General features: G+C 38.3%; 1 protein-coding gene across 1 annotated transcript; it reads left to right on the top strand.

Annotated features, from left to right (window-relative positions):
• The first annotated feature begins 3,267 nt into the window (after positions 1 to 3,267).
• LOC141631461 (uncharacterized) lies at positions 3,268 to 7,152 on the top strand. The gene has a single exon (XM_074444128.1). The coding sequence runs from the start codon at positions 3,268 to 3,270 to the stop codon at positions 7,150 to 7,152; it is 3,885 nt and encodes a 1,294-aa protein (XP_074300229.1).
• Positions 7,153 to 13,209: the final 6,057 nt, after the last annotated feature.

Genomic DNA, 13,209 nt, shown 5'->3' with positions numbered 1-13,209 from the left:
TAAAATTTGTCATTTTCATAGCTCACTTAACACAGTGGCACACCCCCACTTCACAAGTTGAGTCTTTTTGAGTAAGTGTGCTAAAATGGTCGATCGTGTTTTAATTCGTCATCGTTCTCCAATCCCCATTTTCCAAGTGCCTGGAACTAGTCACGCAAGTGTTAATAGACAACCGGGAAATGGTAATGATCAAATCCTAGCCGCGCTCGTCCGTCTCCAAACAAGCCAAGACCAAGATTATGCTCGCTTCAATGCTATTTAAGGCCGAATTGTCGCTGTAGAAACTAGACTTCCTCCTGCAGAGAATGATGTTCCTGACATGGGCGTGCATGATAACCTTCCACCCTTTGTTGAACAACCTGTGAGATCCCTGAAAAAAATCTCCTTTTTTGAAAATAAGTAAAATAGTGTGGAAATAGATGGAGTCGCCAGTAGGTTTTATATAAAAACATACAAAAAATATTTAACGGAAAAAGCCCCTTTTGATCCCTGGAATGGGGACTGATCCGTCACTCCGGCCTAAACCAAAGATTGCGGATTCGGGGGTAAAGGTACGATCAGGGAAGGTGTTAGGCACCCGGATCGCCCATCAAACTGACGGCCTCTACTATTTATTTGTAATATTATATATTTGACGAAACTAACAATTAAAAAGGTTAATTATACAATTTTATACACAAGCCGATGTAAATTTGAGACAAAGGCAAATTAACTAGGTTAGTAATACAAATTATACGATAAATAAATAAAATAAATAAAACAACGAAATAGAAAAGTAAAGAAAACCTATTTGATATCGGTACCCTCAGGCCTATGTGGATGTTGACTATTAATGAAAATCGATTTTGTCGTTAATTATTGGCTCTTATGCGCTTATGTGAAACTGGGATGGTTTATTTGTGTGTGGTTTGATTTAAAACTGGGATAGAATATTTGAGACGGGTGTTGAATTTACGTATCTGGCTTTGTGTGTACGGCTCGTCCTCCCTGTCTCGCTATTTTTCTGTCCCTCGTATATTTCTGTCTCTGATCATAATTTCCCCCCCTTTTTCCCGTGTATTTGCGGGAGTATATATATACTGACTAGATGTGAAGAAGTTAGCTAAGACAAGTAGTTTACGAAAGATGGAAAATAGAGTTTGACTTGGGATCTTCAATCTAATAGTGAATAGGATCATCAACCGTAAAGAGAGCTCGAAATTAAATCTCTCTAAAAATAGAGTTCCTCTTTATTTGAGTTTCTTTGTGCGTAAGTCTCCTTCAGCCGCCTTCCTTTCCTCCGCCTAACCTTATCCTCCCCACCACTACAGTTCTCTTTTCGCCAAACTTCCCCTTTCTTTGCTGAGGTGTCCTTCATGCAACAAACCTTTTTGCCAACTCATCAAATCTTGTCTCCCCTCCGTCTTTATAACCACCCTGCCTTCCACCTCTTTGACCTTCAACCGCCTTTTTCCACTGTTTTAATCTTCTTCTTTTCTGTAAGTCTCTGTTTCTCTGTTCGATTTTCTTAAAACATATCATGGCTTCTTCCTCTTCGCCCAATCTATGTCAAGCTGGTGTCAGTCTTAAGCTTCCTTTATATCTATGTGCTGATTTCTCAGGGGTTGATTTTTCAAAATCACTCCTTGCCAAAATTATGGACCAACGGTTTTTGGCCATTCCCCGAATCCAATCTAAAATTTCTGAACACTGGACTCTTAATGGCTCTGTTTCAATCCGTGCAATGAAACCGTATTACATTTTCGAGTTCTCGTCAGCGGTTGACCTTGCTTATTTTCGTCTGAGACAGACGGTGACTATTGAAGGGAGTTTTTTTGTGTTCCGCTCTGTTACGGCTACCACTATTCCGGACAACTTGCTTTTTCACATTGTTCCTCTTTGGATCAGAGTGAAACACCTTCCAATTCCTCTTTTGAACACTTCGGTTGCCGCTTTTCTCCTCTCCCATGTCGGAGATATTTATGAGGAGGAAAATTATCCTTCACTGATTCCACCTCGCAATTTTGTGCGAGTGAAAGTTTGGGTCGACATTTCTAAGCCGCTTATCCCTGGATGTTTTTTGGCTCTTAGTGAGCGAGAGCATCAGTGGATCAGTTTTTCCTATGAAGGAATTTTCCGTTTCTGCAAAACTTGTGGCCTTGTTGGTCACCGTGTGTCTTTCTGCCCCTCTGGTAAGGTGCAGGGGATGCGTGGTATTCAGGGCAGGTTAGACGAGCTCTCGGCTCGTGGTTTGTTGGTTTTACATGGCCCACCGGGAACCCCCTTTTACAGTCCTGATATTTTGGGATTGCCTTCTCGTCTAAAGTACTTGAACACTGAGTTGTGTTCTTTTGCCCCTTCAGACCCGGTCATTATGGATTCCGGAGGAGAATCACCTGTGTTTTCCTTCTCCTCATCTTCCTCGGATGATGATTCCGATGGTCATGCCTTTTCTTACCCTCCTGACTCTTGTGTCCATGAGGACCAATCACGTGAGATTCTTCTTGAATCTTTTCCTCTTGTCAGAGGGCCGGCTGTTCCACCTGGGTTTGAGGTTGGTGGACCGTCTCGTCCTAGAGACGCTTCACCGGCTTTTCGTATGGCCGTGCCTGATGATGAGGAGGACGATTCGTTAGACCTCGGCCTTGCCGAACCATCGACTCCACCGCAGATAACTGATGTTAGTTGTCTTTTTCGTTCCTCTAATTCTGCCTCTGTTAGTCATCCTCCTGCTATGGACTCTCTTGGCAGGACGGTGAAATTTGTCTTCAAACGTAAGGTAGGAGTTGGGTTTAATTATTACAGCCGTACTCGATTTAAATACACTAATAGATCGAGTTTTATGGACTTGGCTGTGGATTCTGTTTCTGAACCAACTCCAGCTGAGTTGTTGCTTGGGTCATCCTCTGTTTTGCCTTTTCGGTATAAACAGTCGGATGGTTGTCTTTTTTCATGCTCTTCGGTTTTGGGCAAAAAAAGACCTTTGGATCCTATCGTTATCTCATTAATGGATTCCCATGTGATAAAGAAACCTTGTTTGGAACAAGCTGGTCCATTTAATTTTTTGAATGGATCTTTTCTAATGCTTGTTCCCTTTTCTTTGTCCAGAGATGAAGCGGTTGTTCCTGATATAGGTCTGGTGGCGGACCTTAATTCGCCACCCGTTTACCAATGAAGATCTTTTGCTGGAATTGTAGGGGGCTAGGATCGACGGATGATCCTACAATTCCGTTTATACATCGAAGTGTCCAGCAACATCATCCGTCCATTTTGTTTTTACAAGAAACTATGACTTCTTCTGACTCGGCATCTGATAAGACTTCTCATCTGGGCCTACCTCACTATTGCGGTGTAGATTCGACTGGTCGTAGTGGGGGCCTTCTTTTGCGATGGGATAATTCTATAGTTTTAACTACCTTAAGTTTAGAATCTCACTTTATCCTTTGTAAATTATCCTCCCCTGGGGCACCTTGTACAAATGATGTAAAATATGTTTTATTTATATATGGTGAAGCACGGTTTGAGTATCGACAAGCTTTATGGAATCTTTTAAGTTCCAAGATTTTGGGCCTTTCTCCTTTGTTGATACTTGGGGACTTTAATCAGGTTGAGTTGTTTGCTGATAAGTTAGGGGGTACAAGCTTCATTCGTGGCCAAAGTGATTTTACCACTTGGAAAATTAGTAATGGCCTATTGGATGTTCCTTTCTCTGGTCCCCGTTTCACTTGGATGAATAATCAACACAATGATAAATTCATCATGGAACGTCTAGACCGTGCGTATGCCAATCAAGAATGGTTTACTCTTTTCCCTTCAACTTCTATCTCACATCTTTCTATTTTGGTTTCCGATCATGCACCTGTCATCCTTTCTTTGAGTCCGTTTTCTAAACCTCGTAAAAGGCCTTATCGCCTTGATAATTGGTGCTTATCCTACCCTGAAGTTCAAGATCTTGTTTCAAGAGTTTGGAATACTCCTTTTCTTGGATCCTCAATGTTTGTGCTGTCACGGAAATTAGCTATGGTTCGTCGCTCTATCTTGCAATGGGTTATAAGTCATCGTATTTCTAATGGAATTAACTGGTCTGAAATTGAAGCTGATTTGGATTTATCTGCTGCAAGTATTGTGGATGACTACTCAGCATCTCTTTTTCAGCATCTGCGCTCAACTCGCCTTCAGCTTATGCGAAACCAACGACTTTTTTGGGTACAACGTTCGAAAATCAAAGCTGAGGTTTTAGATGGTTATCCAACACGCTTCCTTTTTAACCGAGTTAAGCAACGAGCTACAAAGCATCGTATAATGGCTCTTCGTACAACTGATGGAGTATGGTTACATTCACCAGCTTCTGTTACAGATGAAATAGTTAACTATTTCACCAATTTGCTCTGTAATAATTCTACAATTGCGCATTCTGGTCCTGAGGGTTTTATCCATCTTTTTTTGTCTACACTCAATTTGCCCAAGCTTGGACCAGTTGAATGCTCTTTACTACAAGCCCCTTTCTCGGAAAATGATATTCTGCTGGCTCTCCGAGGTATGGATGATTCAAAATCTCCGGGTCCTGATGGTATTACACCAAAGTTTTTCAAGACTTTTTGGCCACAAATAGGTCAGTTAGTGACTTCGGCAATTCTTAGATTTCTCAACTCTGGCGTTATGTTGAAAGAATGGAACAATACCATCATTGTTTTGATACCAAAGGTTGATAACCCTGAGTTGGTCTCACAGTATCGACCTATCAGCCTATGTAATGTCGTATATCGTTTAGCTTCCAAGTGTATGGCAAATCGACTCAAATTGATTATGCCATCTATTATTTCTGAATCCCAGCAAGCGTTTGTCCCAGGTCGCCTCATGTCTGATGGATGCCTTATTGCTCATGAAATAATGCATTATATTAACAAGACTAAGAAGGGGACAAACTGCTACTCGGTAATCAAGCTCGATATGCATAAGGCTTTTGATAGAGTATCCTGGCATTTTCTCATGTCCGTGTTACATTATTTTGGTTTCCCGCAGTCCTGGAGTAATCTGATATGGGAATGCATTTCCACGGTTACTTATAGTATCATGATAAACGGTGAACCTTCGCCCTCCTTTCATCCGTCTTGTGGGTTACGCCAGGGAGATCCTCTATCTCCTTATTTGTTTATTATGTGCATGGAAGTTCTTTCTCGTCACTTTCAGAAGGCTGAATCCCAGAAACAACTTGTTGGACTTAAGATTTCTCGGTATGCTCCGCCTTTATCGCACCTTTTTTATGCGGATGATGCTTTCATCTGCTGCAAAGCAATACCTGCTTCTTTTGAGACTATCCGAGATATTTTTCTAGACTTTGAGAAAGCCTCTGGACAAATGGTTAACCTCCAGAAATCTTTTATTAAATTCAGTCCCAATTCACCGGAGGACTTTAAATCCCATATGACCTCTATTCTGCGTATGCAAGCTTTTGATTCTTTTGGTACATATTTGGGTGTTCCGGTTGACATACCTAAATGCAAGAAGACGGCTTTTCATGATATTCTGGATAAGATCACCAAACGTATTTCATCTTGGTCTTCCCTCCACCTATCTCAAGCCAGTAAGTTTGTTATTATCAATTCCATTCTTCTTGGATCGTTGTTTCACATCTTAGCTGCTGTTCCCCTTCCGCTATCTGTGTCTAAGAAGATCGACTCTTTAATTGCTGCCTTCTGGTGGAGTAAAAATTCTTCACATCGATCAATTCATTGGCTATCTCAGCCGCACTTGCATGTTCCAAGGGACTCAGGAGGTTTGGGAATTAAATCGGTGACTGTACTTAGTCAAGCTTACCTTATGAAAAGTTTTTGGCGCCTACATCATAAGCCAACGGGAATTTTGGCTAAATACCTCACTCCAAAATATCGAAAGGATCTTCCAATTCCCAACCTCAAGTCCAAAGTTACGCAGCCTTCCTTTGTATGGCAAGGTATCTGTCGGGTTACTGCAACATGCTCTGAAGCTATGGCCTGGAAAGCTGGAAATGGCAAATCCATTGATCTCATTCGGAGCCACTGGGTACAAGGTCATCCCCCATGTATGAAACAACCTGCAGATACCCACTTGCCTTCTTTCTCTGATCTTACTCGTGAAGATGGATCATGGAATTCGTGTAGTCTTTTTCGTTTCTTTAATAACTCAACTGCTAAAGATGTTTTGGCCATGGAACCACCTCTTCTTCAAGATGATGACTATCTGTACTGGAAGTATACTGAAGATGGATGCTACAACATTCAGTCGGGATACTCATACCTTTTATCCAAGCATTTGTCAGCAATTCCACAGGTTCCCTCTTTTCCTTGGAAATTGGTATGGCTTTTCCCGTTTTCAAGTAAATTTCCTCTTTTTATCTGGAAGCTTGTCCATCATATCATCCCAACAAGGACGGTTCTGGCTCATAGAGGAGTTCGTCTAGATACTTCTTGTCCTCTATGTCGGACGGATATGGAAACTCCTGAACATTTGTTCCGGTCCTGTGATGTTATTCAGCATATCTGGCGTTCGTCGATACTTGGCATACATTCCTTGGCTAATCCAGATGTCCCTTTCGTCCGCTGGTTAGCAGATCACATTTCATATCTTCATCGAGCATCTTCTTCTGGTTTTAATTGTTTACTTCATTTTTATGCTATCTTGAGATCCATCTGGCTCACACGTAACTCTGTTGTTTTTGAAAACCGTGAGTTTGTGCCTGTTCGCATCCTTCAGTTAGCTGAAGCGTTACATCACTCACACCTGCAACTGCCTTCTCTCCGATATGCCGGCATTCTGAACCAAGGTCTACGGATTACCGCAGATAATCATCTTTCAACTCTGCAGCCTGCGATTTCTTATCGGCTCTGCATCTCCAGGAATTCTCTACAAAATGGATATTCTATTATGGTTGACTCAAATTTCCGCAGAGCTGAATTCTCCTACATGCGTGCCTCATCCCTTTTTGCTGCATATTCTCGAGCTCTACTTCAAGTTATGAATCGTCAGGAGACAGTTATCTACCCCGAAATTACTTTTGTGATTTCATCAAAAAAATTATTTTCAGTTCTGGCTTCTCAAAAGCCAGTACCAATAGCTGTGCGAAATTCACTTCTTGCAATTCGCACATTTCTCCGTTTACATCGTAACTGGTCGGTTAGTCTAGCTACTGGCTAGTTTCGAGACTTTGGTTTGTTTGTTTTTGGTTTTGTAATGACGTTTTAACTAGGTTTAAATATATCGGTTTACTTTTGTCGAAAAAAAATCAACCGTAAAGATTAATTTTGCTTCCTCTTTTATCACTAAAGTGTCCTTAATAATCATACATCTTGCTTTGAATTCTTTCTCTGGAGGGATTGACTACAAATCTTCATAGTGGGCTTTTGTCATATTTGCAGGGGCCAACAATGATCAAATGGGCTATGAGATTAACGGCAATGCGGTGATCATAATACGGGCATTAGGACAATTTTAAGTACTTTATCGAAAATTAAGCGTAAAGAATCTTTAATTATCACATTGTCAATTTTCAATTAGTCATTAAATATTAGCCTCATCATCGGGTACCCTTAAGGCTAGGTAGACATTTTGAGGTGTCTACAGAAGCCCCCACTTTGACCGAGTCTGAGTAAGACGAAGGTCAAAGTAGTCCGGTCGGGACAGATAAAGGATAAGAAACGTACCTGGGACTCTTACATTACCTGTCTGTAGTAGCTCGAAACTGGAACTGGTTTAGCAAAACTTTGTTTTACTAATCTGGAATGAAACTGGAACTGGTGCAACGAAACTTTGTTTCGTTGGTCAGAAACTGGCATAGTGAAACTTTGTTTCACTGGTATGGACCTGGTATAGCCAAACTTTATTCAACTGGTCTGGAATTGGCATGACAAAACTTTGTTTTGTCAATCTGGAATGGAGCGGGTAAAACTTTGTTTTACTATTTGAAAACTGGTTATGGCAAAACTTTGTTTCGCCGGTCTGGAATCTGGAATAGCCTAACTTTGTTTAGTTTAAGGGTGAACCTGCAAAATTTGATTTCACAAGCTCGATTGCGTGTCAGGGCCCGCCGACCGAGGAATTCAAAATTTTATTTTGAAAAGGGAATAGAATGTAAAATTTGATTTTACAAACTAGGATTTGCAAAATTTTATTTCGCAAAAAGGACAAGTTCAGAAAATTTTATTTTAAGAACTCAGAATGCATGTCAGGGCCTGCCGACCAAGGAATTCAAAATTTTATTTTGAAAATGGATGGGTAAGATCGTAAAATTTTATTTTACAAACTTAGATGCGTGTCAGAGCCCGCCGACCGATAAGTTTGAAAATTGCAAAATTTTATTTCGCAAAAAGGGCAAGTTCAGAAAATTTTATTTTAAGAACTCAGTTGCATGTCAGGGCCTGCCGACCAAAGGATTTAAAAATGCAAAATTTTATTTCGCAAAAAGGTAAGTTCAGAAAAGTTTATTTTGAGAACTTAATTGCATGTCAGGGCCTGCCGACCAAGGAATTCAAAATTTTATTTCGAAAAAGAAGGTGATTTGAGGATCGTAAAATTTATTTCACGAAAAGAGCTGGAGAATTGATTGATTTTTAAACTGGCAAAATTTTATTACGAGAAAAATGAGACTTTATGAGAAGCCCCCACTTTGGATGAATCTGGAAGATGAATGACAAAGTAATTGACTGGAGATCTGGAATAGTTAGTGACAAATATATGACAACTAAAATGCAAATGCATGTCCTGGATATGATGCATGTAAGATGAATGTAAAAAAATGTTGACATTTGAAATGAGTAGTGAATTTTTTTTTATTTTTTTTGAAAATATTTTGAAATAGATGGGGTCTGACCCAAATGTGATCCAAGTAGAAAGACTGGACACTATTACTCTAGAATTAACTCCTAACAAATTCTCTGATGTGGAGAATGTGTTTCATTTTTATTTTACTTGTTAATTTGAGTTATTTTTTATGAGTTCTGCCATTTTTACAGTAACAAGCTCTACTAATTAAGCAAAACTAATACCATAGAAACAAAATACTTGTGTGATCGTATAAACTTAGTGTACATCCCCCGAATTCTTAGACGCTTAACGAGGGTGATAAATGGAATGGAGTAGAAGGTTCTATGGTGTTAGAAGACACTGGAGACCTGTGTGCCTCTCTTACTCACCTAAGTGAATGAAAGGATTGTTCCTAGAGGAATGGAGACAATGTAAGTGTGGATTGACTCGTCTGAGAAAGGAGAAATGACTACTCTGCAATTTGATTGCAAATTTGACCAAAATTTTTTTTTTTTTTTTTTTTTTTTTGCCTTGTGAATTTTTAAGTTTTTGACACTGGATTCGTATCTCTTTGAGATCATAATTTTTCTCTTTGAATATTTGAGAGTCTTGAAACTGGATTTGAATCTATTTGAGATCATTTTGGTCTTTGACTTTTGAGACTTTTGTCACTAGAGTTGATTTCAACTTTGACTGAGTAATTTTGTTGACTTATGAGAGTCTTTACTGTGGGTATTTTGAGCTTGTATTGGAATTTGGACTCACATATTAAGTTCATTTTAAGGGACTAATGGTCACCTATAAAACAGCACGGAGTGCGCGCTTCCGTGTCTTTTTTGGTATGTTTGGACACGGGTGTACTATGAATCTGATTTGAATATTTTTGAGCTAGGTTTCTAGTACTAATGGAAGTGAATGATAATATTTGCTAAAATGGTCGATCATATGAGTTTGTGCTCATCTAGTAGTCATTTGAGATATGGGATTGATAAACCTGGTAGATGGAGAGTTGTGCTCCTTTGGTAGTCATATGGAAAATTGACGAATCGGGTAGAAAGATGTAGTCTCCAAACCCAGAGGTCACTTAGAGACACGACGATCAAGGAATTATCACACCACATGAGATGGAAAAGATGGTCAAATGCACGCCCTCGTTCAGGCTGATTCTAAGAGGTCGATTAATCTACACTAAAAAGATACGATCTAAAGTATTTCAAGTCTATTCTACTAGTTAAGGGTAAAAAGTAGAACAAGTGACTAATAAAAATGACATATGCTCTTTGTTTCATTTTTTATGTTACTAAAAAAGGACTAGGATGGTCCTATCTAATATCAAATGTATACTAGGAGTGTGATTTACTACCAAATCATGAAATTATAATCCTGCATCTTGTGAACTTGGGACAGGAAACAGACAATGGATTGAGATTCGGTCTAGTTTGTATAGCAGTACTGGTCTCTTGTTAGGACAAAAAGGTGGGATTATCATTCCCTATTTTACTACTCTCTTATGGTCGTCATTACTGTCTTGTTAATGCTTATCCATTTTTAACTGATATGAGCTACTTGTATTGAATTAAAAGACACGAGAGACCTATACTTAGAACATGACTCATAACTGGTATATAATGCTCTTTTGACAAGGTTATGCTATATTGATAGTCGGGAAGTTTGGACTTTTTTTTTTGTTCTTACTCACCATTTTCTTTTTAAACGGGTTAACAAGTCTTTACAAGGAAAAATTTGGGAGAATTGTTTAGAAATTGACTCGATGTGTAAGACGATATATATACAAATTTCTACCTGGATCACAAGTGAGTTTTTTTTTTTAAATAAAAGAAAGAAAGGAAACTTTTTTTTTGTTTTATTTTTTTTAAAAAAAGATTATTAAAATAAAATTAGTAGTTAAAATTAGACCCTTTTAAAGAAATAAAGATTTTTTTTTAAAAGAAAAGAAGAAAATTTGAAAACGAACATATACAATGCTCAATGTTAATGTAAATGATGCATGATCCTATTGTACTAAGCCCTATAGAAACCTATTATAGTCAACTGACGATGCAAATTTTCTTTTAATGCAAATTATATTAGTGACGATCATTGTTATGCAAATGACAACTAATTACAATGGATATATGTATGCATGTGCCTACGTGCAAATGTTATGTAAACGACTGATGCTGGCTAATGACTATGTATTCTAATTTCCCTATGTAAAATTAAATTAATATAGACTACTATTTTATATGAGACTAAATATTGTAGCATAGATGAGCACGAGACATTAAATGCAACTCGCGGTTTTTATTCGACTCGGTGTGATATGACTATGTACACAACAAAAACCTTATGACCTAAAAATAGTACTGTGTTTGACTAACTTATGGACACGGAATGCATGCTGCTACTGCTTAAGATTAATGTAAGTGTACTCATAGCTTCATAGTGGTTCTTTCCCGTTAAATACTAACTATCATACAGCTAGATCATGAAATTATAACAAGCAATAGCACACATCATAATATGACCTATACCAAGGATCTACGGGCTCTATGGTTAGGTTTGTGGGTAGGAAATTGGGTACTCACAACATTAAAATACCCGAGGGTATCTCTCGCTTTTGTGCTCCACCAGTCATATGGACCAGACGAGTTGCCAAAACGCGACGTCATGAGGTGGAAAATATGTGTAAGGCCTAGTCGATCGAATGGACCTTCTAAGTATACAACATACTTTACCGAGGGTGAATTAGGGTAGCTTAAAATAGCATAATATTGACTTACGGAGAGTCTATGCCCTTTTTTTTTTGCATTAGAAAATCAGAGAACGACATGATAACAAGAAAATGAAAGAAAAAACATAGGAAAAGGTTAGAACACATGCGTAAAAAATAAATAATACAAGTATATATCAGAACTCAATAGCCAGGTTGTAATTTCATGCAACAATTCGATAGCGCGAATTCCAAAGAGATCGGATTGCTTACGTTGAATTAAGTACCAGCCATGCACCTGCTTTTGTTTTCTGTTTTGTCTTAATCTTGAATTCCATCATTCATTACTTGGTTAGCGTACTACATAGTACATACTATTAATTACTTAGGTAGAAATAAAGCAACTTATATCATTCAGTTCAAAGTACGACTTATAGGGCGAGCAAGTTCAGCTTTTACATACTGAACGAAAAACAAAAATTTCGTCAAATATATAATACTATAAATAAATTTCAAGTCTTTACACTCTTAATAAGTCCCCAGCGGAGTCGCCATTGTGAGATCCCTGAAAAAAATCTCCTTTTTTGAAAATAAGTAAAATAAGATGGAAATAGATGGAGTCGCCAGTAGGTCTTATATAAAAACATACAAAAAATATTTGACGGAAAAAGCCCCTTTTGATCCCTGGAATGGGGACTGATCCGTCACTCCGGCCTAAACCAAAGATTGCGGATTCGGGGGTAAAGGTACGATCAGGGAATGTGTTAGGCACCCGGATCGCCCATCAAACTGACGGCCTCTACTATTTATTTGTAATATTATATATTTGACGAAACTAACAATTAAAAAGGTTAATTATACAATTTTATACACAAGCCGATGTAAATTTGAGACAAAGGAAAATTAACTAGGTTAGTAATACAAATTATACGATAAATAAATAAAATAAATAAAACAACGAAATAGAAAAGTAAAGAAAACTTATTTGATGTCGGTACCCTCAGGCCTATGTGGATGTTGACTATTAATGAAAATCGATTTTGTCGTTAATTATTAGCTCTTATACGCTTATGTGAAACTGAGATGGTTTATTTGTGTGTGGTTTGATTTGAAACTGGGATAGAATATTTGAGACGGGTGTTGAATTTACGTATCTGGCTTTGTGTGTACGGCTCGTCCTCCCTGTCTCGCTATTTTTATGTCCCTCGTATATTTTTGCGGGAGTGTATATATATACACTGACAAGATGTGAAGAAGTTAGCTAAGACAAGTAGTTTACGAAAGATGGAAAATAGAGTTTGACTTGGGATCTTCAATCTAATAGTGAATAGGATCATCAACCGTAAAGATTAATTTTGCTTCCTCTTTTATCACTAAAGTGTCCTTAATAATCATACATCTTGCTTTGAATTCTTTCTCTAGAGGGATTGACTACAAATCTTCATAGTGGGCTTTTGTCATATTAGCAGGGGCCAACAATGATCAAATGGGCTATGAGATTAACGGGAATGCGGTAATCATAATACGGGCATTAGGACAATTTTAAGTACTTTATCGAAAATTAAGCGTAAAGAACCTTTAATTATAACATTGTCAATTTTCATTTAGTCATTAAATATTAGCCTCATCATCGGGTACCCTTAAGGCTAGGTAGACATTTTGAGGTGTCTACACAACCAGAAGTCAACCCTCCACTAGGTCCTACTGAAGTTGAAAAACGACTCCAATACTTGGAGGAA

Source organism: Silene latifolia, chromosome Y, assembly GCF_048544455.1.
Source record: "Silene latifolia isolate original U9 population chromosome Y, ASM4854445v1, whole genome shotgun sequence".
In the NCBI taxonomy this organism is placed as follows: domain Eukaryota; kingdom Viridiplantae; phylum Streptophyta; class Magnoliopsida; order Caryophyllales; family Caryophyllaceae; genus Silene; species Silene latifolia.
This window is presented reverse-complemented; position numbering and strand designations above follow the sequence as displayed.

Bases quoted from the DNA above. Each gene is read 5' to 3' on its own strand.
- LOC141631461 (XM_074444128.1), top strand. From the start codon at position 3,268: ATGACTTCTTCTGACTCGGCATCTGATAAGACTTCTCATCTGGGCCTA.